Source organism: Jaculus jaculus, chromosome 17 (assembly GCF_020740685.1).
Source record: "Jaculus jaculus isolate mJacJac1 chromosome 17, mJacJac1.mat.Y.cur, whole genome shotgun sequence".
Taxonomy (NCBI): Eukaryota; Metazoa; Chordata; class Mammalia; order Rodentia; family Dipodidae; genus Jaculus; species Jaculus jaculus.
The window spans coordinates 16516426-16542134 of record NC_059118.1 but is presented as its reverse complement, the minus strand read 5'-3'; the positions used below and the strand labels follow the sequence as shown (position 1 = coordinate 16542134).

At 46.0% G+C, this 25709-nt stretch overlaps 1 protein-coding gene across 4 annotated transcripts in view; it reads right to left on the bottom strand.

The window, feature by feature from the left end:
* Positions 1-25415, bottom strand: part of Dhx30 (DExH-box helicase 30) — a 45887-nt gene extending 20472 nt beyond the window's left edge. Inside the window, exons 1-4 of one of the 4 annotated variants that reach the window (XM_045136874.1) lie at positions 25342-25415; positions 23638-23732; positions 18091-18145; positions 9334-9429 (exon numbers count right to left, since the gene is read on the bottom strand). In XM_045136874.1, coding sequence (XP_044992809.1) covers positions 9334-9429; positions 18091-18118 — 124 coding nt within the window. In that variant the 5' untranslated portion in view covers positions 18119-18145; positions 23638-23732; positions 25342-25415. Of the gene's footprint in view, positions 1-7465; positions 7495-9333; positions 9430-18090; positions 18146-20584; positions 20693-23637; positions 23733-24812; positions 25013-25341 lie in introns of those variants that run through there. The other 3 variants (XM_045136875.1, XM_045136873.1, XM_045136876.1) reach the window with 3 other exon arrangements.
* Between the last annotated feature and the right edge of the window lie 294 nt (positions 25416-25709).

Below are 25709 nucleotides of genomic sequence, written 5' to 3'. Positions count from 1 at the left end.
AGCACACCCATACACATATGCACACATGCAAATAAATAAAATTTCTTTTAAAAAGTCTAGAAGTTGGGGTTGGACAGATGGCTTAGTGGTTAAGGCACTTGCCTGCGAAGCCAAGGGACCCAGGTTCAATTCCCCAGAACCCAAGTAAGCCAGATGCACAAGGTGGTGCATGCATCTGGAGTTCATTTGCAGTGGCTAAAGGCCCTGGTGTGCCCAGTATCTCCCTTTCTCTCTTGTAATATATTTTTCTCTTGCAAATAAATAAATTATTTAAATTTAAAAAATCTAAAGTTGACTAAGCCAAGGAGGGACAATAGTGGCTGAGGACAAACTGAAAACTGGTATCTCCAAGTCAAAAGCAGCAAGAGTATGGAAAAAGACCCCACCTGAAAGGCTGATCTTGGCCTTTATGGCACTCAGGACTGCACTGTGCTCTGACAGACACTTAACATGCAATGGAAATGCAAGATTCTTGAATTTGCTTCCAAAGGGCAAAAGGAAGAAGGAATATACGCAAAGCAATTCTAAATCTAGCCATGATCTGTTAGCTGTTCAAGCTGGCTGACACACTTATTACACATTTTCTTTATCTTTGCATATTTTAAACAGCTGCTTGGACTTTCATGTCAAAAATTTTAAACTGGGAGGCTGGAGAGATGCCTTAATGGTTAAGGCTTTTGCCTGAAAAGCCAAAGGATCTAGGTTTGATTCTCCAGGACCTATGTAAGCCAGATGTACAAGGTGGCCAATGTGTCTGGAGTCTGTTTACAGTGGGTGAAAGCCCAGGTGTGCCCATTCATCCCCTCCCTGCCCCACCCACTGCCTCTTTCTCTCAAATAAGTAAAATAAAATTTTAAAAAATGAACTAGGCTGGGCTTGGTGGTGTACTCAGGAGACAGGGGTAGGTAGATCATCATGAATTTAAGGCCACCCTGAGACTACATAGTGAATTCCAGGGCAGACTGGGCTAGAGAGTGAGACCCTACCTTAAATAACCAAAAGAATAAAATAAAATAAAAATACTGGTACTGGAGAGATGGCACAATGCTTAAGGCACTTGCTTGCAAAGCCTAATGACCAGGGTTCAATGACCCAGAACTCACATAAAGCCAGATGCACAGTGGAACACATATCTGAGGTTTGTTTGCAGCAGCTAGAGGTCCTGATGCACCCATTCTCCCCATCCATCTGTCTCTCTTTGCATATAAATAAATAAATACAAAACTGAAAAGCTAGGTGTGAAACTAGTTAGTAAATTTCAGGTCAGCCTGGACTAGTGAGACCTCTACCTTAAAAAAAAAAAAAAAAAAGCCAGGTGTGGTGGTACACACCTTTAATACCAGCACTTGGGAGGCAGAGGTAGGAGGAGAAGGATTGCCATGAGTTCAAACCCACAGTGAGACAACATAGTGAGTTCCAGGTCTATCTGCACTAGAGTGAGACCCTACCTCGAACAAACAAACAAACAAAAAAAAAAACAAAACAAAAGAGTTGGGTATGATGGTATAAACCTTTAATCCCAGCACTCAGGAAGCTGAGTTAGAAGAATCACCTTGAGTTCAAGCCCAGCATTGGTTAGAGTAAAACCCTGCTTCAAAAGGACAAAAAACAAGGCCAGTTGTGGTGGTACATGACCTTAATCTCAGTATTTGGGAGGCACAGGTAAATAGATCTCTGTGAGTTCAAGACCACCCTGAGACTACATAGTGAATTACATGTCAGCCTGAGCTGGAGGGAGACCCTAACTCTAAAAAAAAGGGGGGGTGTTGAGAGATGGCTTAGCAGTTAAAGTGCTTGCCTGTAAAGCCTAATGACCTGGATTTGATTCCATAGTACCCACATTGAGAGAGGGAGGGAGGCAGACCGGGAGGTGGGGGAGGGAGTGGAAGGGGCATGGAAAAGAGAGTGGGTGTACCAGGGCCTCTAACCACTGCAAATGAACTCCAGATGCATGAGCCACTTTGTGCATCTGGCTTACATGGGTACTGGGGAACTGAAACTGGATCCTTAGGCTTTGCAGGCAAGCGTCGTAACCACTAAGCAATCTCTCCAGGCCCTAAAAATAGTTCTTTAAAAAGGGGAGAAAGGGGCTGGAGAGATAGCTTGGTGGTTAAGGTGCTTGCCTACGAAGCCTAAGAACCTAGGTTCAATTCCTCAGGACCCACATAAGTCACATGCACATGGTGGCACAGGCATCTGGAGTTCATTTACAGTGGCTGGAGGTCCTGGAGCACCCATTCATTCTCTTCCTCACTTTCTCACTCTCAAAAATAAATAAAAGTAAAATTTTAAAAAAGAAAAGGCTGGAGAGATGGCTTAGCAGTTAAGGCACTTGCGTGCAAAACCTAAAGACCCAGGTTTGATTCTCCAGTTTGATTCTCCAGATCCTATGTAATCCAGATGCACAAGGTGGCACATGAGTCTGGAGCTCTTATGCAGTGGCTAGAGGCCCTACTAGCATGCCCATTCTCTCTCTCCCCCTCTCTGTCTCAAATGAATTAAAAATAAAAATAAAAGGAGAGCCAGGTACATGCTTTTAATCCCAGCACTCAAGAGGCAGAGGTAGGAGGATCACCATGAGTTTGAGGCCACCTTGAGACTACATAAGTGAATTCCAGTCGGCCTGGGCTACAGTGAAACCCTACCCTGAAAAACCAAAAAGGGGAGAGAAGCTGGAGAAATGACTCAGCAGTTAAGGTGCTTGCATGCAAAGCCTAAGGAACTGGGTTCAATTCCCTAGTACCCATGTAAAGCCAGATACAGAATGTAGTACATCCATCTGGAGTTCAGTTGCAATGGCTACAGGCCTTGGTGTCCCCAGTCTTTCTCCCTCCCTCCCTCCCTCTCTCTGCTTGAAAATAAATAAATAAAATTATTTAAATAAATAAATAAAAATCTTTGTGGTTTGTTTTTATTTATTTATTTGAGAGCCACAGACAGAAAGAGGCAGGTAGATAGAGAATGGGAGCGTCAGGGCCTCCAGCCACTATAAACGAACTTCAGATGCATGCAGCCCCTTGTTAGTCTGGCTTATGTGGGACCTGGTGAAAAAACCAGGGTCCTTAGGCTCCACAGGCAAGCATTTAACCACTAAGCCATCTCTCCAACCCAAAATGTTTTTAAAAAAAGACAAAAAAGGGTCTGGTGTTGTGGCCCTTTTGATCCCAGCACTCGGGAGGCAGAGGTAGGAGAATCATTATGAGTTCAAGGCCAGCTCCTGAGAGTACATAGTGAATTCTAGGTCAACTTTGGCTAGAGTGAAACCCTACCTCAGTAAACCAAAACACAGGGGCTGGAGAGGTAGCTTAGTGGTTAAGGCACCTGCCTGCAAAGGCTGATGACCCAGGTTTGATTCTCCAGTACCCACATAAGCCAGATGCACAAGGTGGCACATGCATCTGGAATTTGTTTATAATGGTTAGAGGCTAAGGTGCCCCCATTCACTCCCTCTCAAATAAATAAGTAAATAAAATTACAAAAAAGAAACAAACACAGAGCTGGAGAGATGGCTTAGCAGTTAAGGGCTTGGCTGTGAAACTTGAGGAACACGGTTCGAAGCTCGATTCTCCAAGACCCAAGTTAGCCAGATGCACAAGGGGGCACACGCGTCTGGAGTTCAGTTTGCAGTGGCTGGAGGCCCTGGCGCGCCCATTCTGTCTCTCTAGCTGTCTCTTTCTCTCTCTCCCTGTCGCTCTCAAATAAGTAAAAATAACCAAAAAATAAAAAACAGAAACAAACACAGAAGCCTAAAAAGAACCAAAAAAATCCCCAAAATAGCCAGGCATGGTGGGGCAAGCCTTTAAGCCTAGCACTTGGGAGGCAGAGGTAGGTGAAGCACTGTGAGTTCAAGACCACCCTGAGACTACACAGCAAATTCCCAGTCAAGCTGGGCTAGAGAATGAGACCCAACCTCAAAAAACCAAAAAAACAAAAAAGAAGGAACCATGGGCCCGATGTGGAGGTGCATGCCTTTAATCCCAGCATTTGGGAGGTAGAGGTAGGAGGATCAACATGAGTTTAAGGCCACCCTAAGACTACATAGTGAATTCTAAGTCAGCCTAAGCTACAGTGAAATCCTACCTTGAAAAACCAAGGGGGGGGGGAAGAAACCGAAACTCACTTTTTTTGGGGGGGGGGGGCTCAGAGATAGTTCTGTTCACTTCTGAATCAGGCATGATACCTTTACTAAAATGTGGCAAATAATTACAGCTTACATCATGGTATTAAGGTGCAAGAATGTGAATACAGAGTAGGATAGATGGCTTAGTGGCTAAGATGCTTGCCAGCAAAGTCAAAGGACTCAGATTCAATTCTCCAGGACCCACATAAGCCAGATGTAGAAGGTGGCACATGCATCTGGAGTTCGTTTGCAGTGGCTTGAGGCCCTGGTGCGCCCATCTCCATGTCCCTCTCTGCCTCTCTCAAATAAACAAACAAACAAACAAATAATTAAATAAATCATAACGAATCTGAACACATAAAGGAGTACTGAGTGTTTTAAGAACTTCAAATTTGCCAGGCATGGTGGCGCACACCTTTAATCCCAGCACTCAAAGAGACAGAGGTAGGTGGATCACTGTGAGTTCAAGGCCACCCTTAGACTACACAGAGAATTCCAGGTCAGCCTGAACTAGAGTGAGACCCTACCTGGGCCGGGGGGGGGGGGGGGGGGACGGACTAAATTTGAAGTTCTATTTTTTTTCTAAGGGTCTCTACAGTTCACACTTGCCAGGTGGCCAGGAATGACCTTGAACTCCTGACCCTCCAGCCTCTGCTCCCAAACCCTGCAGTTACAGGCATGCATCATCACACCAGTTTACTCAGTGCTATTTATAGGCATGCATCATCAAACCAGTTTACTCAGTGCTAGGACTCTAAGCATACTAGGCAAGTGCTCTGCCATTTGAGTTATATCCTCACCAACTCCCAATCCCTCACATTTTTTTTTTCCCCTGAGACAGGGTGTCATCATGTAGCCTAGGCTGGCCTGAAACTCACAGCAATTAATCCATTGTTGCCTCAGCCCCCCAAATGCTGGGATTACAGGCATGAGCCACCATGCTCTGTTTAGGAATCTAAACTTTACGAGCCCAAAGAAAGAAACCCAAAATAATTCAGGCTTTGAGGCAAATCCCAAGACTTTTCAAGGGAACGGAGGAGAGTCCACCAACACACCTAAAAAAGCTGGAAGGGGGCTGGCGAGACGGCTTAGCGGTTAAGGGATCTGCCTGCCAAGCCACAGTACCCAGGTTTAATTCTCCAGGACCCATGTTAGCCAGATGCACAAGGGGCGCATGCATCTGGAGTTTGTTTGCAGTGGCTGGAGGCCCTGGCACGCCCATTCTCTCCCTCTCTCTATACTTGCCTATTTCTGTTTCTCTCTTTCTCTCTAATAAAATAAAAAAAATAAAAAAAAAAGCTGGAGGGCTCAGCCACCATGTGGCAACTTACTTAACAATAGTTAGGTTTTTTGTTTTTTAATTTTAGCGCAGGCTGACCTGGAACTCACTATGTAGACTCAGGGTGGCCTAGAACTCATGGTGTTCCTCCTACCTCTGTCTCCAAAGTGCTAGGATTAAAGATGTGTGCCACCATGCCAGGGCAGTTGTATGTTTTGTGAATGATCAAAACGGCAAGAAACAGCCGGCTTGGCTGGCAGGGAGAGAGTAAGGAGAGCTACAGAGGCCAAGCAGGAACTCTGACCACTCTTCTGGGTCCCTGGTCCTCAGGGCTTCCCCTTCCACGCTTATAAAGCCACACATCCTTTAATGTAGACTGCCACAAGAGGAGGAGGGGCGCCTGTCTGAGGACTTTACAGGAAAGCGCAGACTGGCTGCGGAAGCGCAGCAGGGGAGCGTTCTGTTCTCCTCAGTGCTCTACTGCTCCACGCCTCACATCTGGACGGTGGAGAACATGTACAGGAAACACTCACAGGAGGGTTTCTTCATTCCTTTGCCCTTGACTTTGGAAGGAGGTCTTGGTAAGAAAGAGGCTGGCAGAAGTTTGGGGGGGACAGCTTTGAATTCAATTGTTTCTCCATTCCCAGTCTGACCCTGATGTTCAGTACAAGTGGCCACCAAACTCTGAATAAACTGTTTTCTTTATTTAAACACTGCACTACTTTTGCTTCCTTCTTTCCTCAAAAGCAAAAACAAACCACCAAAAAAACAAAAAAAAACATGATCTTATGCGCCACATAGCCGAAAGTGGATTTGAACTTCTGATGTTCCAGACTCCTTCTCCCCAGGGCTGGGATTATAGGCTATTCTGTCCCATCTGACTTTTTTCTTTTTTGGTTTTTTTTTTTTTGGTTTTTCAAGGTAGGGTCTCACTCTGGCACAGGCTGACCTGGAACTCACTATATAGTCTCAGGATGGCCTCGAACTCATGGTGATCCTCATACCTCTGCCTCCTGAGTGATGGGATTAAAGGCGTGCGCTACCATGCCCAGCTGTCCCATCTGACTTTTACACTATGGGCAGAAGCACCACTGACTCCTCTAGGAAATTAGAAAGCATAACAATGTAGGCTCAGTGCTTATAAACACAGCTACTTAGAGGCTAAGGCAGGAGGATTGCTTCAGCCTAGAAAGCAGACAATTTCATTTGTTCATTCTTTTTGTTTGTTTGTTTGTGTTTGTTTTTCAAGGTAGGGTCTCACTCTAGGCCAGGCTGACCTGGAATTCACTATGTAGTCTCAGGGTGGCCTCAATCTCAGAGCAATCCTCCTGGCTCCGGAGTACTGAGTGCTGGAATTAAAGGTATTTGCCCCCAGCCACGTCCAGTAGCAATTTCCTCCAAATTCAAACATTCCATCCTAGAGAGAAGTTTCTTAGGAAGTTTCAAGAAAGCCCAGCCTACAGAGACTGGAGAAGCTCATGAAACTTATAAGACTGACAAGGCTTCTCCCCACCCGGGCGAGGAGACTCCATCCAGCCACAGGAGTGGCCGTCAGGTTATGCAGTGAGCCCCAGGGACGCAGCATTCATTCCTGAGGCATCACCCATGCTGGGGTGGGCTTTCTGGTGTCAGAGTTACACATGCTCCTGAGTAACTAACCTCTCACCCATCCTCTTCTAAGTGACCCCACCAAGCTCACTGCTCTCTGGGCCGGCTGGGTACATCGTTCGTTTTGCCTGCTGTTGCTGCCCTACTTGGGTTGTGCGCGTCCCTCCAAGAAGAAGTGATGCACCTGGGCAACGCGGTCAGACTCCAGCTCGAAGGGACGGAAAGGAGGGGGGGAAGGGAAAGAGAAAGAAGACAAGGCGTGGAAGCAAGCCCCAACGGTCGTCCATGTGCAGGCTAAGATGTCTGCTGCTTCTAAGGGGGAAAGAGAGAGAGGACAAGCAACCAACAGCCCATGAGACGGCCTTCCAGAGGCACAGCTGGGGCTGGCTCCTAGCTCATCCCGACTAGCCACCTGCAGGCTTAGCCACAGCACACCTGACACTCGCAGAGCCACTCACCTGCCATGCTGGAAATGTTAACGTTCAGCCTTTTCGAGTTACAGGGCATTTTAAGAAAGAAAAAAAAAAAGAAGGGCAGAATCAACTCTTGTTTTGGCAAAAGTAAGGGGATGGCTTTTATTTAAAATCTAAGTTAAAGCCGGGTGTGGTGGCGCACACCATTAATCCCAGTACTTGGAGGCAGAGGTAGGAGGATCACCGTGAGTTCGAGGCCACCCTGAGACTACATAGTGAGTTCCAGGTCAGCCTGGGCTACAGTGAGACCCTACCTTGAAAAATCCAAAACAAAACAAAACCACCTCAGTCAGGGAGTCAGAGGGGCTGGAGGACATATTTCCTGCACACTGCTGGCAGCACTAAGGGACTAGATAGAGCAGGAGGGCAGTGCACGGGCGGGCGGCTGCCGGCAGCGTGGCAGCACTGGTGCCACGGTGACTCAGCTCTACCTGTGCTTGTGACCTCCAAATTACTCTTTACAGACACAGCCTAGAGGAGACAGCTTGGCCCCACATATGGCAAAGACTCTACCACCTACAACAGTGCTCTTTGCTGGGCAAAAGGACATGAACCAACAAGCAGCCTAGGTGGGGAAAAGCAGCTATCAAGACTGAAAAGCCACCAGGGGCACTGGCCTTGACCTATGTCTAGCTGAGAGTGGTGGTGCCTTCCTTTGATCCCAGCACTTAGGAGACAGAGATAGGGGGATCACCGTGAGTTCTGCAAGGCCAGCCTGAGATTACGTAGTGAATTCCAGGTCAACCTGGGCAAGAGTGAATGAAATCTTACCTTGAAGAAAAGGGAAAAAAAAAAACAAAAAAAAACCAACTATGTCTGAGGGAAGGGAAAAGATGCTCATACACAGAAAGATTTCCCTAGTCTGATCCAAGCCCTGTCCACAGTGTAGGAGGGGCAGAAGTGAACTCTCATTCATCTGGGTGCTCTGACATTCTCCCCTATTAAAAGGTCATAAACAGGCTGGAGAGACAGCTTAGCAGTTAAACTGCTTGCCTGCAAAGCCTAAGGACCCATGTTTGACTCTCCAGATGCCACATAAGCCAGATGCACAAAGGTGAGGCAAGCTCAAGGTCATACATGTCCACTAGGTAGCGCAAGCATCTGGAATTCAATTGCAGTGGCTGAAGACCTAATGCGCCAATTCTCTCTCTCTCTGTCTTTCTCTCTCTTGTGCTCTCTAAAATAAAATTTAAAGAAAGGACAGCCCATCTTTCCAAAGGCCTGTCATATTTTAATGTCAGTAAAGTGGTTTGAGGTGCCAGATGGGAGGGAGTAGTGATTAGCTAGACATCTCCAAAGCCTCCAAGATGAAGAGGACTGGGTTAAGTCAGGGGTTTGTTTACTTATTTATTTATTTTGGCTTTGCAAGGTAGGGTCTCACTCTAGACCAGGCTGACCCAGAATTCACCATGTAGTCTCAGGCTAGCCTCAAACTTATAATAATCCTCCTTCCTCAGCCCCGAGTGCTGGGATTAAAAGCATATGCCACCCCACCCAGCCAAATCAGAGCTTTGCTCTGGCCCTAGTACCAATACCTATTCTTTCTGAGCCACCAGAGCCCAGGACTTCTAGGAGCCTAAAGATTCTCCATGCTGGTACTGAACAATCAGATTGAGCCTAAGATTTGTTCAAAGCCACACAAGGACGCCCAAGGAGATTGTAAGGGTCCAAGCCATGTAACCAAGGATCATGAAAAATCTTTTCCAAGTACTCTCTCACTAGTGCTCCATCCAAGCCTACCTCTGCACTCACTTTCCGGAGGCCCACATCCCTGACACCAGGGCTCCCACTGCTGCCCACCTCCCCACAGACCCTGGACCAGGCTGCTGCTGGAGCCACAGCTCCTCCCTTACCTCGAGAGATGGTCCCTCCAGGGGAAGGGTTGACACACATGGGTGGAAGGCGGGGTGGGGGAAGTTTGCACTGACGCTGCCTGTGCTGGGCCCGATCTAGGGAAAGAAAAAGACACATCAGGGCAACATCTTCTCACCCCTCATGGTATGGACCACTAAGCTGACTCACCCACAAGCATCCAGGCAGAGCTCTGGGCAGCAGAGCGAAATTGAGAGCAAGCCATAGGTTGGAAGGAACAGTAGCAGCAATGTCACACAAGAAAATGGCAAATGTCTGATGTTGATCCAAATACGAAACACCCATGATATCCCTGTAAATGTGTCTTTGTGGTCCTCAAGAAGCCCTCAAACTTTTTCTGTTCCCTCTATGCAGCTGGTAAGGGTTAGTGTGCTTTTGACAGCATCTCATGTACTTCAAGCTGGCCTCAAACTCTCTATGAAGCTGATGAGGACCTTGAACTCCTGATCCTCCCACTTCCACCTCCCAAGGGCTGTGATCAAAGACATGCATTACCACATTTGGCCTCTCTGAGTTTTTGTTGTTTTCTCAAGGTAGGGTTTCACTCTAGCCCAGACTAACCTGGAACTCACTGTTAGATCCAGACTAGCCTTGAACTCACGGTAATCCTCCTACCTCTGCCTCCCAACTGCTGGAATTAAAGGCATGTGCCACCATGCCCAGCTCTCTCTGATTTTTTTTCAATTTGTTTATTTTTATTTATTTATTTGAGAGTGACAGACAGACAGAAAAGGAGGCAGACACAGAGAGAGAATGGGCACAGCAGGGCCTCCAGCCACTGCTAACGAACTCCAGATGCATGAGCCACCTTATGCATCTGGCTTACATGGGTCCTGGGGATCAAACCTGGGTCCTTTGGCTTTACAGGCAAGAGCTTTAACCACTAATCCATCAATCCAGCCACAGAATTATAATCTTTCTTAAAAAAAATTAAAATTTATTTGAAAGAGGTAGATAGAGAGCACATGGGTGCAAGAGGGCCTTCAGCCACTGCAAATGAACTCCAGATGCGTGCGCCCCCTTGTGCATCTGGCTAACGTGGGACCTGGGGAACCGAGCCTCGAAACGGGGTACTTAGGCTTCACAGGCAAGCGCTTAACCACTAAGCCATCTCTCCAGCCCCAGAATTATAATCTTAAACAGGAAAATAAAAAGCCTTTGCAGCTAATATGTTTTTAAAGTAAAACTGCCTAAAATCAAGGTGTTAGACATAGAGATGCTCATTATACAATTTCTTTCAATATTTATGTTTAATTTTTATTTATTTATTTGAGACAGAGAGAGAGAAAGGCAGAGGGAGAGAATGGGCATGGCAGGGCTTCCAACCATGGCAAATGAACTCCAGATGCATATGACACTTTTTGTGTCTGGCTTTATGTGGGTACTAAGGAGTTGAAACCAGGTCGTCAGACTTTGCAAGCAAGTACCTTAACCACTGTACAATCTCTCGAGCCCCTCTTCCAATGATTTTTTTTTTTTTTTGAGGTATGACATACGCCACCACATACACTTTGATGGGTTTTAATTTTTTAAATTAAAAAAAAATTCTTGGGCTGGAGAGATGGCTTAGCGGTTAAGCACTTGCCTGTGAAGCCTAAGGACCCCAGTTCGAGGCTCCATTCCCCAGGACCCACATTAGCCAGATGCACAAGGGGGCGCACGCATCTGGAGTTCAGCTGCAGTGGCTGGTAGCCCTGGCGCACCCACTCTCCTCTCTTTCTCTCTGCCTCTTTCTCTCTCTGTCTGTCGCTCTCAAATAAATAAATAAATAATAAACAAAAAAAATTCTTTGAAAGGGAGTGAGAAAGACGGAGAAAAAGGGCCTCTCACCACTGTAAACAAACTCACCTGGCTTTACGTGGGTACTGGGAATTGAACCTGAGCCAGCAGGCTTTGCTAGCAAGCAAGCATCTTTAACCACTGTGCCATCTCCCCAGTCTGGTTTTGAAATTTTTCACCAGGTGCCACCCAATGCAACATGGGGTCCAGGTCACCCACGGCCCAGCAGCAGAGACTGACAGCCTATGGAAAAGGCTGTGGAAGCCCAGCATGGTGGCACACGTCTTTAATCCCAGGCAGAGGTAGGAGGATCACCATGAGTTTGAGGCCACCCTGAGGCTACATAGTGAATTGCAGGTCAGCCTGAGCTAGAGTGAGACCCTACCTCAGGAAAAAAGGAAGGAAGAAAGGAAGGAAGGCAGGCAGGCTGGCTGTGGCTCAGTGGCTGAAAACAGTTGTTTGTAAAGCCTTCTGGCCCAGGTTCAATTAACCAGAATACATATAAAGCCAGACACACAACATGACCCATGCATATGGAGCTCATCTGCTGCAGCTACAAGGCCCTGGTGCAGCTCTTCTCTCTCTCTCTCTCTCTCTCTCTCTCTCTCTCTCTCTCTGCCTGCCCTGGTATCACATGCCTTTAATGTGATCACTTCGGAGGCTGAGGTAGGCGGTTCCCTATGAGTTTGAGCTCACCCTGAGTCTAATTCCAGGTCAGCCAGGGCTTGAGCGAGACCCTACCTTGAAAAATTCAAAAGGGGAGGGGGGAACCCAAATGGCAGCAATAGATAACTTGTCAGGAATGAGTGCTTCACATGGAAGGAACCAGTAGCTCTATTGAACTGCACAGTAGGAAATGTGGAAGACAGCCACAAGGTCCAGCAGACTTTCCCACAGTGCCAGAGGGAACTGCTATTGCTGCTTCCATCACGACTAACAAAGGACACATCCCATTGAGACTGTGAGCTCCTGCGTATCAGGGATCACATATGAAATGCAGCTGTCTTCACCCTTATATCATACATGTAGCAGGAGCTCAATCCTCACAGAACACAGCATGCTGACGACAGGCTGTAGCTCTCCAGCAAACCACTGGCTACAGGGCTATATCAAAAATAGATCAACTGGCCTGGAGAGATGGCTTAGTGGTTAAGCGCTTGCCTGTGAAGCTTAAGGGCCCCGGTTCGAGGCTCGATTCCACAGGACCCACATTAGCCAGATGCACAAGGGGGTGCATGCGTCTGGAGTCTGTTTACAGTGGCCAAAGGCCCTGGGGCACCCATTTTCATGTTCTCTCTCTCTCTCTCTATATATATATATATATATATACATATACATATACATATACACATACGTATATGTATATGTTGCTTTCAAATAAATAAATAAGAATAAACAAAAAAAATTTAAGAAAATAGATCAACTGAGCTGGGCATGGTGGAGAATGCCTGCAGAGGAGGATCGCCTTGAGTTCGAGGCCACCCTGAGACTACATAGTGAATTCCAGGTCAGCCTGAGTTAGAGTGAAACCCTACCTTGAAAATCCACCCCTCCAAAAAAGAAAAGAGCAACTGAGCTGGGTGTGGTGGCACACACCTTTAACAGCACTTGGGAAGCAGAGGTAGGAGAAATGCCATGAGTTAGAGGCCACCCTGAGACTACACAGTGAATTCCACGTCAGTCTAGGCTGGAGAGAAGCTCTACCTTGAAAAATCAAAAAAGAAAAAAACTAGATCAACAGGGCTAGAGAGATGGCTTAGCAGATAAGGCACTTGCTTGCAAACCCTAAGGACCCAGTTCAACTCCCCAGAATCCACAAAAGCCAAATGTATCTGCACAAGTCACACATGTGTACAAGGTAGCACATGCATCTGGAGTTCAACTGCAGTGGCTAGAGGCCCTGGCACACCAATTCTCACTCTGTCTTAAAAAAGAAAATACAGGGCTGGCGGAATAGCTTAGTGGTTAAGGTGCTTGCCTGCAAAGCTAAAGAACTCAAGCTTGATTCCCCAGAACCCATGTAAGCCAGTTGTACAAGGTGGTGCATGTGTCTGGAGTTCGTTTGCAGTGGCTGGAGGCCCGGTTGCACCCATTCTCAGTCTCTCTCTAATTCTTTCAAATAAATAAAATAAAATAGAAAATATAAATAGATGATAGATAAACAGACAAGACAGATCAACCTATTTGTGTTTATCAAGAGCTTGGCATGAGTGGATCCTGGTGACGCAGGCCTGTAATCCTTGCTACGCTCAAGACTGAGGCAGAAGTATCACAAGTTCAAGGTATGTGTGGGCTATAGAGCAAATTCAAGACCATCCTGGGCAATTTCGTGAAACCTTGTCTTCAAATAAAAAGTAAAAAGGGGGCTGGAAACCTTGGGAAATGACTTAGTGATTAAGGTGCCTGCCTACAAATCCAAAAGACCCAGGTTCAATTCCCCAGGACCCATGTAAACCAGATGCACAGGGTGGCATATGCATCTGGAGTTCATATGACATGCCCATTCACTCTCTCAAACAAATAAACAAAATTTGGGGGGGGGGGCGGCTGGAGAGGTGGCTTAGTGGTTAAGGCACTTCCTGTGAAGCCAAAGGACCCAGGTTCAATTCTCCAGGGTCCACGTAAGCCCAGATGTACAAGGTGGCACATGTATCTGGAGTTTGCAGCAGTTGAAGGCACTGGCATGCCCATTCTCTCTATATCTGCCTCTCTTTATCTCTCTTTCTCTTGCTCTCTAACAAATTAAAAAAAAAAAAGTTTGGAGCTAAAGGAATGGCATAGCATTTAAGGCACTTGTCTGCAAAGCCAAAGAATCCAGGTTCAATTCCCCAGGACCCACATAAGCCAGATGCAGAAGATGGTGCATGTGTCTGGAGTTCATTTGTAGTGGCTGAAGGCCCTGACACATCCATTTGCTCCCTCTCTCAAAGAAATAAAAAATATTTAAAAATAAAAATAAAAAGCTTAAAAGGAGCCAGTCATGGTGGCATGTGCCTTTAATCCCAGCACTGGGGAGGTAGAGGTAAGAGGATCACCGAGAATTTTAGGCCACCCTGAGACTACATAGTTAATCTCAGGTCAGAATGGACTAGAGTGAGACCCTACCCTGGAAAACAAACAAGTAAACAAACGGAAATAACCAGTATGGAGCACCAGCCAGTCTGACTTAAGAGCCACAAGCTTTTCACCATGTTTCCTTTCATGATTTGAAACACCTTCTCCCTCTCCCCTTGGAAGTAGGCTCTCCCTCTAACCCAGGCTGCCCTAGAATGATGCTGTCCTAGGCTAGACCAGATCTCACAGCAATCAAGCCCCCTACTTCTCCTCCTCAGTGCTGGGCCTAAAGACATATGCCACTACACCTGGCTTTAAAACATCTTATAAAGCTTATAATCTCATTGTGAAGAACTATCATAGTTAAAGTGTTGTCAACTTGACCTATTTAGTAATCCACAGGTTGCTTGTAGGAAGGATTAACTAAAGGAAGAAGTCTTTCCCCCAGGGTGAGCCCTTCCCCCAGAGTGGGTGGTCCAGCTCAGAGGGGGACTTGATATAAAGAAGCTCTGGGTAAAAAGAGTTCCTTCCTTCCTCCCTTCCACTTGGCTGCCAAGCTGCTCGCTACCTTCCAATGTGGATTGAAGACCAGTGCGGACTGAAGACCAGCATCAACTGAAGACCCAGCAGCTCCTCAGGAAGCTGCCAGGCTTCCCTGCACCATCTGCAGTGCGGGTCAGGACTGCTAAGGCTTCTGGACACCAGGACTGAGCAGCTACCAGGTTCGGTGATTCTTGGGCCTGCAACTGCTAATGGACTACTGTAAGCTTATCCAATAAATCCCCTTTTTAAATAATTCATTCTAGCAGTTCTGTTCCTCTAGAGAACCCTGACTAATACAAGAACAAATATATACAAAAAATAAATAAAGAACATCCCATACAACAATAAACATCAAAGCCAAACACAACCAACTGCCAAAGGCATGATGGAAATGACAAGTATTACTAGCATTCCAAAAACAAGGAAAATTTTCAGCTATAGAGCAAAAAAATAAATTAAAAAAAACACCAAAAAGACAGGGTTTTTTTTCCTAATATTTTAAAAATGTTTCATTTTTATTTTTATTCATTCATAATATTTATATTCATTTGACAGAGAGAGAAAGAAATAGAGAGAATTAGCATGTCAGGGCCTCTAGCCACTGTAAACGAACTCCAGACGTGTGCCACCTTGTGCATCTAGCTTGCATGGGTCTTGGGGTATCAAATCTGGCTGGGTCCTTAGGCTTCCCAGGCAAGCCCCTTAACCACTACGCTACCTCTCCAGACTCCAAAAAGACAGGTTTGCCTGAAGAAAATCTGAGATAAAAGATTCACTGTTAAGTTTGAGGCCAGCCTGGGATAGCCTAAAATAGTGATAGTGATAGCTTGTTTCAACATAAAAACAAACAAGACTGTTGATAACCAGATAGTCCTCACCTGTAAGCCAACCAAAATTCAGAATCAGTATGAGGCCCTGAAGATACTTAATCGTGGTGTGCACTGAGAGTTTACAAGGGGTCTAGACTGCTCTAGCCTCTTTACATGAGTTAACTACCCTGGAAGACAGATACAGTGATTGTACCTACTTAATAAGAAAGTGGGCCACTAAAGGTATATACTATTCTTATCAGACTGCTCAGTAAGCACTTCTCTTAATGTTCATACCCTTATATTAATGCTACTCTCACTTTTGGTAGAGAATCTTCTCTTTTCAGATGACAGTGACCTTGGGATGACTCAGAAGGCATCATGGTGCTGGAAAGAAGTGACAGGAGTGCTCAGTACTACAATATATCACAACCTCCAAGGCTCAGGGCCCATTGTGGAAGAGGTGGCGGAAAGAATGGAAGAGCCAAAGGAAGGGTAGGACTCCTTAGAACGCGCTCCCTCCAGACACAAAATGGTCTGGACATCCATCACAGTGCCTGACACTACCTACACAAGACCATCACAATAGGAGGAAAAGATCAGGATATCAAAATAAAAGAGACTGATTGAGAGGGGGAGGGGATATGATGGAGAATGGAGTTTCAAAGAGGAAAGTGTGTGGGGGGGGGGGCATTACCATGGGATTTTTTTTATAATCATGGAAGTTGTTAATAAAAATTTGAAAAGAAAAAAGAAAGAAAAAAAGAAAGAAAGAAAGAAAGAAAGAAAGAAAGAAAGAAAGAAAGAAAGAAGAAAGAAGGCCACAGAGAAGCTCTAGCCAGAGCCCTAGCCAATATGGGACAGAGCTAGGATATGAACCAGGAATCTGGGCCCAGGGATTTTGCTCAGTAAGGCCACATTGCCTCCTGCAAAACCACAATGATGATGTCACCCCTGACGGAAATCCAAATCAAGCCCTAGGAAGCCAAGTCACAGCTCTTGTAAAGAAATACTGACCAACAGACTGGGAAGGTGGCTCGGTGGTTAAAGGTGCTTGCTTACAAAAGCCTCCTGGCCCACGTTCAACTCCCAAGAAAACCATGTAAGGCACAAGCAAAAAGAGGAACAAGCACTGTGGCATCCATTTGCAGTGGCAACAGGCCCTGTATGTGTGTTCATGTGCACATACACACAAGAATTAAAAAGAGAGGGGCTGGAGATCCCACAGGGCACCACTTGGGCAAAGGTTCCCAGACTTCTAGGAACATAACCCAGAGAGAAAGCACACTTGGAAGGATCTATTTAATCAATCAGCATTGAGGAAATTCTGTTCTGGTTCTGATCTGTTTGTAAAACAGGCTCAGTCCAGAGCCTCAGGGTCAGCTTTTACATCGGGAGCCTCATTCCTGTGTGCAGCAGTCGAAGCTCTCAGGATCTGCCCCTGAAATTCTCACCAGCTATATCACCTCTTGTAAGTGGACACTAACCCCACCCGGAAGCCCTGCCAGAGCTCCACCTGCCATGGCTTACTCAATCCCTCACCTCCTCTGCTGGAGACCGCCCATTTCAAGACTGGATGGAGGTCCTGCGACCATTAATGTAACAGTGATGCGATCTACGTCTACCAGGGCTTAATAAAGCTTACCATGGGCAAAATGTTGTGCCCACTATGGAAGATAAAAGCTTGCAACTTAGTGATGCAAAGATTGAGTTGGGTACTTGGGAAGCAAAGGCAAGAGGATTGCCTGAGACTACATAGTGAATTTCAGGTCAACTTGAGCTAGAACAAAATGCTACCTTAAAAACAAAACAAAGGCTGCGCATGGTGCCATATGCCTTTAATCCCAGCACTTGGGAGGCCAACAGAGGAAGATTACCACCATGATACTACAGAGTGAATTGCAGGTCAGCCTGGGCTAGAATGATACCCTACCTTAAAAAAGAAAAAAACAAAAAACAGTCGGTTGTGGCGGCATGCACATTTAATCCCAGCACTTGGGAGGCAGGGGTAGGAAGCCTGGGCTACAGCGAGATCCTACTTTGGGGAAAAAAAAAAAAAAAAAAAAACTGGCCAGGCGTGGAGGCACACAGCACTCGGAAAGCAGAAGCAGGGGGATCACTGTTGAGTTCAAGGCCAGCTTGATACTACGTAGGGAATTTCAGGTCCACCTGGACTAGAGCGAGCGAGACCCTACTACAGAAACAAAACAAAAGACTGATTTGGAACAGAAAACATGGATATGATGCTGAGGAAAGTTGGAGACAGGCCACATTTCCTCAACAAACTCAGTAAGGGCTCATGGAGGAGGTAGTATGAAATACTATCTAGAAAACCAGGCATGCTTTTGGTAAGCAGTGTGTAGGTAGTAGAGACATTTTGTGTGGAGGACTACAAACATACACAGAGGCCAGAGCAAAGGATGACAAAGGTTATCAGCTCATGCTCAAGGCTACAGGAGAAAGCTTTGGAAAGTCTAGGAGGACTAGGGAGGGGTGTTCACAGCCTGCGCAGTGGCCCATGACTGAGAGTCACATGCACAGTTACATTCTTACCTTTTCTGAATGAGTCCAGGCTGAACATTTCTGGCCAGGAGGGAAAGCTGGAATCCTGAGAAGAAAAGTGGAAAGGCGACGGTCGGTTACTGTTCCTGGTCCAAGAACCCACAAAGGCTTCAGTAACAGACAGCCCTGACCAGAGGATGAGAAACATGGAGCTCTTCTTTAGTGAGCCCCATGGCTGCGCCCCAGTCCTAAGAACAGGAAGGCCAGCTCCACTCTAAAGTAACTGCGTGTCCTTGCTGCTTTCTAACTGAGAGCTTTTTTCTTTTCGCTGTCCTAAAACTGCCTGAGCCCTGTTAAACAGAAAGCGATGCAGACTCTTGTGACATATAATATACTTCCATCTCATTACAGAACTTGTGAGTTTCCTCAGGATTTCCAAGGGAAAAAAAAAAAAAAAAATTCCATAGGAATCTCCTGTCTTAAGTAGCATTAGGAAATGTAACTGCAGACTACCTTAAGGATAAACTTTAGTGGGTTGTCACAAAACCTAGTCAAGCCCCTAAGAATGACACTTACTGACGGTATCTGAAGGTAACTATATAGGGCTGGAGAGATGGCTTATTGTTAAGGCGCTTGCCTACAAAGCCAAAGGACCCAGGTTCAGCCAGATGCTCAAGTTGGGGCATGCATCTGGAATTTGTTTGCAGCGGCTAAAGGTCCTGGAGAGCCCATTCTCTCTCTCTCCCTATCTGCCTCTTTTTTTTCCCCTCTCTCTGTCTCTCAAATACATAAAATAATTAATTTTTATCTAAAATAGTATGCAAATATTCAGAATAAAAAGCTTTTCATGGCCTGGCGAGATGGCTTAGTGGTTAAGCGCTTGCCTGTGAAACCTGTGAAACCTAAGGACCCTGGTTCGAGGTTCAGTTCCCCAGGACCCACCTTAGCCAGATGCACAAGGTGGCTCATGCATCTGGAGTTTGTTTGCAATGGCTGGAGGCCCTGGCATGCCCATTTTCTCTCTCTCTCTCTCTCTCTCTCTACCTGCTTCTTTCTGTCTGTCTGTCACTCTCAAATAAATAAATAAAACTAAACAACAACAACAACAAATTTAAACCGGGCACAGCAGCACATGCCTTTAATCCCAGCACTCTGGAGGCAGAGGTAGGAGGATCACAGTGAGTTGGAGGCCACCCTGAAACTACATAGTGAATTCCAGGTTAGCCTGGACTAGAGTGAAACCCTACCTTGAAAAACCCAAAAGAAAAAAAAGCTTTTCATGCAGGTGTGGAGGCATACACCTTTAATTCCAACACTTGGGGAGGCTGAGTTAGGAGGATCACCGTGAGTTGAAAGCCACCCTGAGACTACGAAGTGATTACCAGGCCAGCCTGAACTAGACTAAGACCCTACCTCAACAAAACAAAAAACAAACAACAAACAACAAAAATAAAATCGTAATGAAGTTCTCTATGAAGTAAATTATAAATTTGGTAACTGCTAACATGATTAAAAATTATAAATGTGCTGGGCATGGTGGCGCACACCTTTAATCCCAGCACTCGGGAGGCTGAGGTTGGAGGATTGCCATGAGTTCGAGGCCACCCTGAGACTACACAATGAATTCCAAGTCAGCCTGAACTAGAGTGAGACCCTCACTTGAAAATCCAAAAAAATAAAACAAAACAAAAAATATCAGTGTTACATTAGAGCACAGCTACTGTCTAAAAGCTTAGTGCTGTTCACTGCCCTACACACGGTGTGTGATTAGAGTTCAGGCTCGCCTCAAACTTTCTATCCTCCTGCCTCAGCCCGTGTGCTGGGATTAAAGGCATACGCCACCATACCTGGCTATATTTTCTTACTAGCACTTTTTTTTTTAACTTAAATTTTTTTGTTTTATAACAGGGTCTCATGGCACACAGGATGGCCTCAAACTCACTTACATATATATAGGAGGGAAAAAAGTAACACTTATCATTGAGCAGTTTTGTTTTGAAAAAATACTCAAACTCAGACTTTCAGATCTTTGTAATGATATACTACTCCTGGATTAAGGGTAGTAACCTTTACTGGCTTTAGTTTAAAAACATCTACATACCAGGTCAGCCTCGACCAGAGTGAGACCCTACCTTGAAAAACAAAAAAACAGGGCTGGAGAGATGGCTTAATGGTTAAGCGCTTGCCTGTGAAGCCTAAGGACCCCGGTTCGAGGCTCGGTTCCCCAGGTCCCACGTTAGCCAGATGCACAAGGGGGCGCACACGTCTGGAGTTCGTTTGCAGAGGCTGGAAGCCCTGGCACGCCCATTCTCTCTCTCTCCCTCTATCTGTCTTTCTCTCTGTGTCTGTCGCTCTCAAATAAATAAATTAATTAATTAAAAAAAAAGAAAGAAAAACAAAAAAACAAAACCAAACAAAAAAAAAAATCTATACAATGTCTTAGCATATTAATGTCCAACACTGCTAGGAGTCTAATGGGGCCTACATCAACTCCTGACTACTATTCCCTCTCATAATCACAGGGAGGGGGGAGTGGAGGGCTAACCTGGGGCCGAATCTTTCAGGTCCATAGCAGGTCTGCCCTGATGGCCTCCTCTCCCCGAGGGATGCCGGAAATTTCAGCCGATAAGATATGGTAGCTCAGAGAGAAAACTTCAATACAATATCAATGTTGGTACAATTTACTTTAAGAAGTTACATTCTACAAACCCCTTCTAGGTAAGTTAAAATAAAAAGGGCATAATTTAGGATTCTAATTTTAAAGAAAACTTGAGCATTTTAAAATAAAAAACACAGGTCAGCCTGAGACAGAGTGAGACCCTACCTCGAAAAACCAAAATAATAATAATAATAATAATAATTTAAAAAATATAATATAAAACATCTTGGGCTAGGGAGATGGTTCTGTAGCTAAAGGACTTGCTCTGAGTTTATCTCTCCAGAACCTGCATAAAGCTGGACCTGTAGTGCTAGCATTTATAATTACAGTGCATATGGCAAGAAGGGAGGGAGACAAAGGAGAATCACAAAGCTCATGGGCCAGTTCTGACAAATGCAGTAGAGAGAGGTCCTGCCTCAAAACAAGATGAAAGGGGCTGGAGATGGCTCAGTGGTTAAGACATTTGTCTGCAAAACCTAATGACCTGAGTTCGATTCCCCAACACCCATGTAAAGCCAGATGAACAAAGTGGTGCATGCATCTGGAATTCATTTGCAGTGGCTAGAGGCCCTGGCTCACCCACTCTCTCTGCTTGCCAAAAACAAGAACAAGAGCTGGACCTGGTAGTACACGCCTTTAATCCCAGCATTCTGGAGGTCAGAGGTAGGAGGACTGCTGTGAGTTTGGGGCCAGCCTGAGACTACAGAGGGAATTACAAGTCAACCTGGGCTACAGCGAAACCCTACCTCCAAATGCCAAATAAAGAAACAATACTTTATTTCTGTGTTTTCTTTTCTGGTAAGACAGCCTTGCACATGATAAACAAGCACTCTATGACTGAAATATATATCCCAAACTCAGAAAAAAATACTTTCTTTTTTTGGGGGTGTTCCAAGGTAGGGTCTCACTGTAGCCCAGGCTGTCATGGAATTCACTCTGTAGTCTCAGTGTGGCCTCAAACTCACAGCGATCCTCCTTCCTCTGACCTCCAGAGCGCTGGGATTAAAGGCATGTGCCACCACACCCAGCTGTTTTATATTTAAAGTTTCTCATCCTCTCCACATCAATCAAGGCTCATACACCAGTATCTTTTCCTGTGGTAATCTTAAAAAAAAAAAATACCATATAAGATAGCAGATGTCAAAATATCTCACTTAAAATACTTTATGGGCCTGGTGTGGTGGTGCACACCTTTAAACCCAGCACTTGGGAGGCAGGAATAGGAAGATCACTGTGAGTTTGAGGCCATCTACTTGAGGTCAGTCTCAAGTAGAGTGAGACCCTACCTTGAAAAGTCTTTATGATGGTCTGTAGATATGGCTTAGTGGTTCAGGCACTTGTCTGCAAAGCCTTAAGACCCAGGTTTGATTCCCTAGTACCCACCAGTGAGCCAGATACACAAGGTGGCACATGCATCTGGGGTTCCTTTGCAGTGGCTGGAGGCTGTGGCATGTCTACTTTCAATCTCTACCTGCCTCTTCCTCTTTCTCCCTCCCTCTCTCTCTCTCTCAAATAAATAAATAAAATAATTTTAAAAAATACTTTATGGGCTGGGGAAATGACTTAGTGGTTAAGGCATTTGCCTGAAAAGCCTAAGGACACCAGATCAATTCCCTAGGACCCACGTAAGCCCGATGCACAAGGGGGCGCATGTGTCTGTAGTTTGTTTGCAGTGGCTAGAGGCCCTGGTGCACCCATTTTCTCTATCTGCATCTTCCTCTTTCTCTCCCAAATAAATAAAATAAAATAAAATAAAATAAAATAAAATAATAAAAAAGTTCCAGTTTCTTTATAAAACAAATAGTTTATTGTTGGATGCAGGGAGGAGAGAAATGGTTGTACCAACACATGATATGTCCATACAAAGTTTCTACTTAATTAAAAAAACACTTCATGGTGGGTCTGGAGAGATGGCTCAGCAGTTAAGGCTCTTGCTTGTGTGAAGTATAAAGATCTGGATTTGATACCCTATTATCTAAGTAAGGCCAGATATACAAAGTGGCGCATACATTTGGAGTTTGTTTGCAGCAGCAGGAGGCCTTGGCATGTCTACTCACTGTCTCTTCTCTCTCGCTCTGCTTTCAAATAAATAAACAATTTAAAATAAATTTAAAAGGGCTGAACAGATAGTTTAGCAGTTAAGGCGCTTGCCTGCAAAGCCTGATGACTCAGGTTTGATTCCTCAGTACCCACGTAAAACCAGATGTGCAAAGTGGCACATGCATCTGGAGTTTGTTTGCAGTGGCTGGAGGCCCTGGTGTGCCCATTCTTTCTCCATCTTTCCCTCTCCCCTCCCTCCCTACATCTCTCTTTCTGCTTGTAAATAAATAAAAATTTTTTGAATAAAATAAGATAAATATTTCATGGTTCTCTAGAGTATTTCATAGAGATCAAAATAAGCCTTAGCTGGGTGTGGTGGTACACGCCTTTAATCCCAGCACTCCGCAGGCAGAGGTAGGAGGATTGCTCTGAGTTCGAGGCCAGCCTGAGACCACATAGTGATTTCCAAGTCAGCCTGGGCTAGAGTGAAACCCTATCTTGAAACACCACCCCCCCCCCAAAAAAGAAAGTAGCCAGCACAGTGGCGCACACCCTTAACCCCAGCACTCGAGAGTTGGGAGGTAAAGGTAGGAGGATTGCCATGAGTTCAAGGCCAGCCTGAGACTACGTAGTGAACTCTGGTCAGCCTGGGCTACAGCAAGACCCTACCTCGAAAGAAAAAAAAAACTTGTGTGGGTTCAGTCTTAAGTAATTTAGAGTTAAGCAAAATTCTTTATGATGTCATGTACAACTTAGCTTCAGATAAGACTAAAGAATAATTCCAACCCAGAGACCCCATAATGACTTCTTAAGAATGATAATCCTCTTCTAAGACAGCCACAGTGTGGCTAAGCGTGAAACCCACTATGGCTTGGTGGAGCAAGTCTAAGTCAACTTACCTTATAAAAGCAGTAAGGAGCTCCGATTTTGTAAGCTTTTCAACTGGTGCTGAATTCTCTCCTTGCTATTCCTCATCACGGGGCTGGGCCTCCTCCTGGGAAATATAATACAGGGGTCACTGGAGTGGTGGTCCCCACAGGGATGTAAAGTGTATCACTCATAGAAATGCCTTTTCTAACTCTAACAAGAACAAGTCTTGTTAGTGGCATGACACACACAACAGTGAACAGAATGGCCTCACTTCAAGACCCATCAAATGTGAGTTGACCTACACCAGCACCTGTAAGACACCAGGATTTCAAGGTAAAGGAAGGTTTGTAGACCTCCAGAAACATTTTCTCAAAGCCCCAGAGCACAATCAGCTTCACTTTCCTAATCTCATAACTACAATATGAATCTATCTAAAGCAATTACTTTTCCAAACAGGAAAAATAGCAGTGATGTTGAATACTACTTACACAATGTTCAAGGTATTATCCCTTTTAAAGGTATTATCCAAGCTCAATTCCCTGAGATTACGTTTTATACTGACAGCTTCAAAGTCACAAGAAGGGTACAACTGCTGATAAAACTTGGAACCACCACTTGAGAAATATAAAAAAACTTGGAGAGTAAATGATCTTGGGGGGATAGGAAAAAAGGATGGGCCTACATAGATAGGCAATGCAGCAAAAGATGTAAATGCACAAGTAAAGAGAACGATCATAAATGCCAAATACTATATGTATCAGAAAAAAAGAATCTTTCTTGCAAGAACTCTCTGGAAACGTCAAGACTTTGAGTGTCAATTATAAGATGTAGTCAAAACTCACAATGACAGTGGGGTCAACGTATTCCAAGAAAAAGCAAAGGAAACCATCATCAGATAATCGATCATTTCACTCTGGCCAGTAGACTGCATCCAAAAACAAGTTGGGAGGTTGCAAGTCTACCTGGTAACAGTGAACTGGAGGTGAAAGGTGGCACATCTCATCTGCCTTGGAAAATTGCAATTAACTGACAGATGTTGGCACGAGTGAAACAGCTAGAAAGCATGTTGACGACACAGCCTTGGTTTGACCATTCTGAGGACTCCTGGGACTCCAGTTCACTGCAAACAAAGGACTCAAACATGCATTAGGTCTTTCCCTGCAACATGGGGCAATTCACCGCCAGCAAACAAAGAACATCTCACCCCTTAGCCTCTTTCAGTGACAAGGGTTGGTGCAAAAGAGGTTAAACTACAGGGGTCCAAATGCACCAAGCCTCCCTCAGGAGGAACCATCCAGACAGCACGGCGGGAGGAGGGGCAAACAAAGGTCTCGGGGCACTCGAGAGACTTCCTCCAAGGCCCAGCCTAGGGGAAACGGAGCATCCCCTGAGGCGGAGGCGTTGTTGCGCCAATGAAGCGGTCTCTCCCTCCCGGCTACCACGGAGCCCCTTGGCAGCGAGGCCCGCCCGGGCGGACCGGTCTGGCCCCCGCCCCGCCCCGGCTCCATGGCAACGGCAGGCCGAGGCCTGGCTGCCCACGACTCGGCCCGGCCGGCTTCACGGGCAGGCCTTAGGATGCCTGGCCTGCTCCTCGGGCTCGCTGGCTCCTCCTTCCCACGGCTCCACCAGGCCAGCGGGCCGGACCCGGGTACCCTTCCTAGCGCCGACCACTCCTGGCCGCTGAAGGTTGCTCCAGGGGCCACGAAAGGGAGAGAATAAAAAGCCCAATTCACCTGTTGTTACAGATGTGAAACAAGCCTCGGTGCACAGCGCATGAGCCACGGGCCCCCCCACCCACGGCCCGGACTACAACTCCCACAAACCGCAGCGCGGTCCCTTCCGGGTGCCGTAGCGGAAGTCCGGCTGAAGCTATCCCAGGCACTTCTCGGTCCGGGCCAGCCGCCGCCCTTCCAAGTGTGCCAACCCGGCTGGTGAGCATTTCAGCCGTCTGGGTTTTCCGTGGCGGTCACGAGCTCGCGGCGCGAGCGAGGCGAACAATCTGCGCCTGATCCTGGGCATAGGCCCAAGAGGACGTGGCGGCGGCGGGTGCAGGGGGGACTTCCGGCGAAAGGACTGGGGACGCGCGCGGGATGAGCTGGTG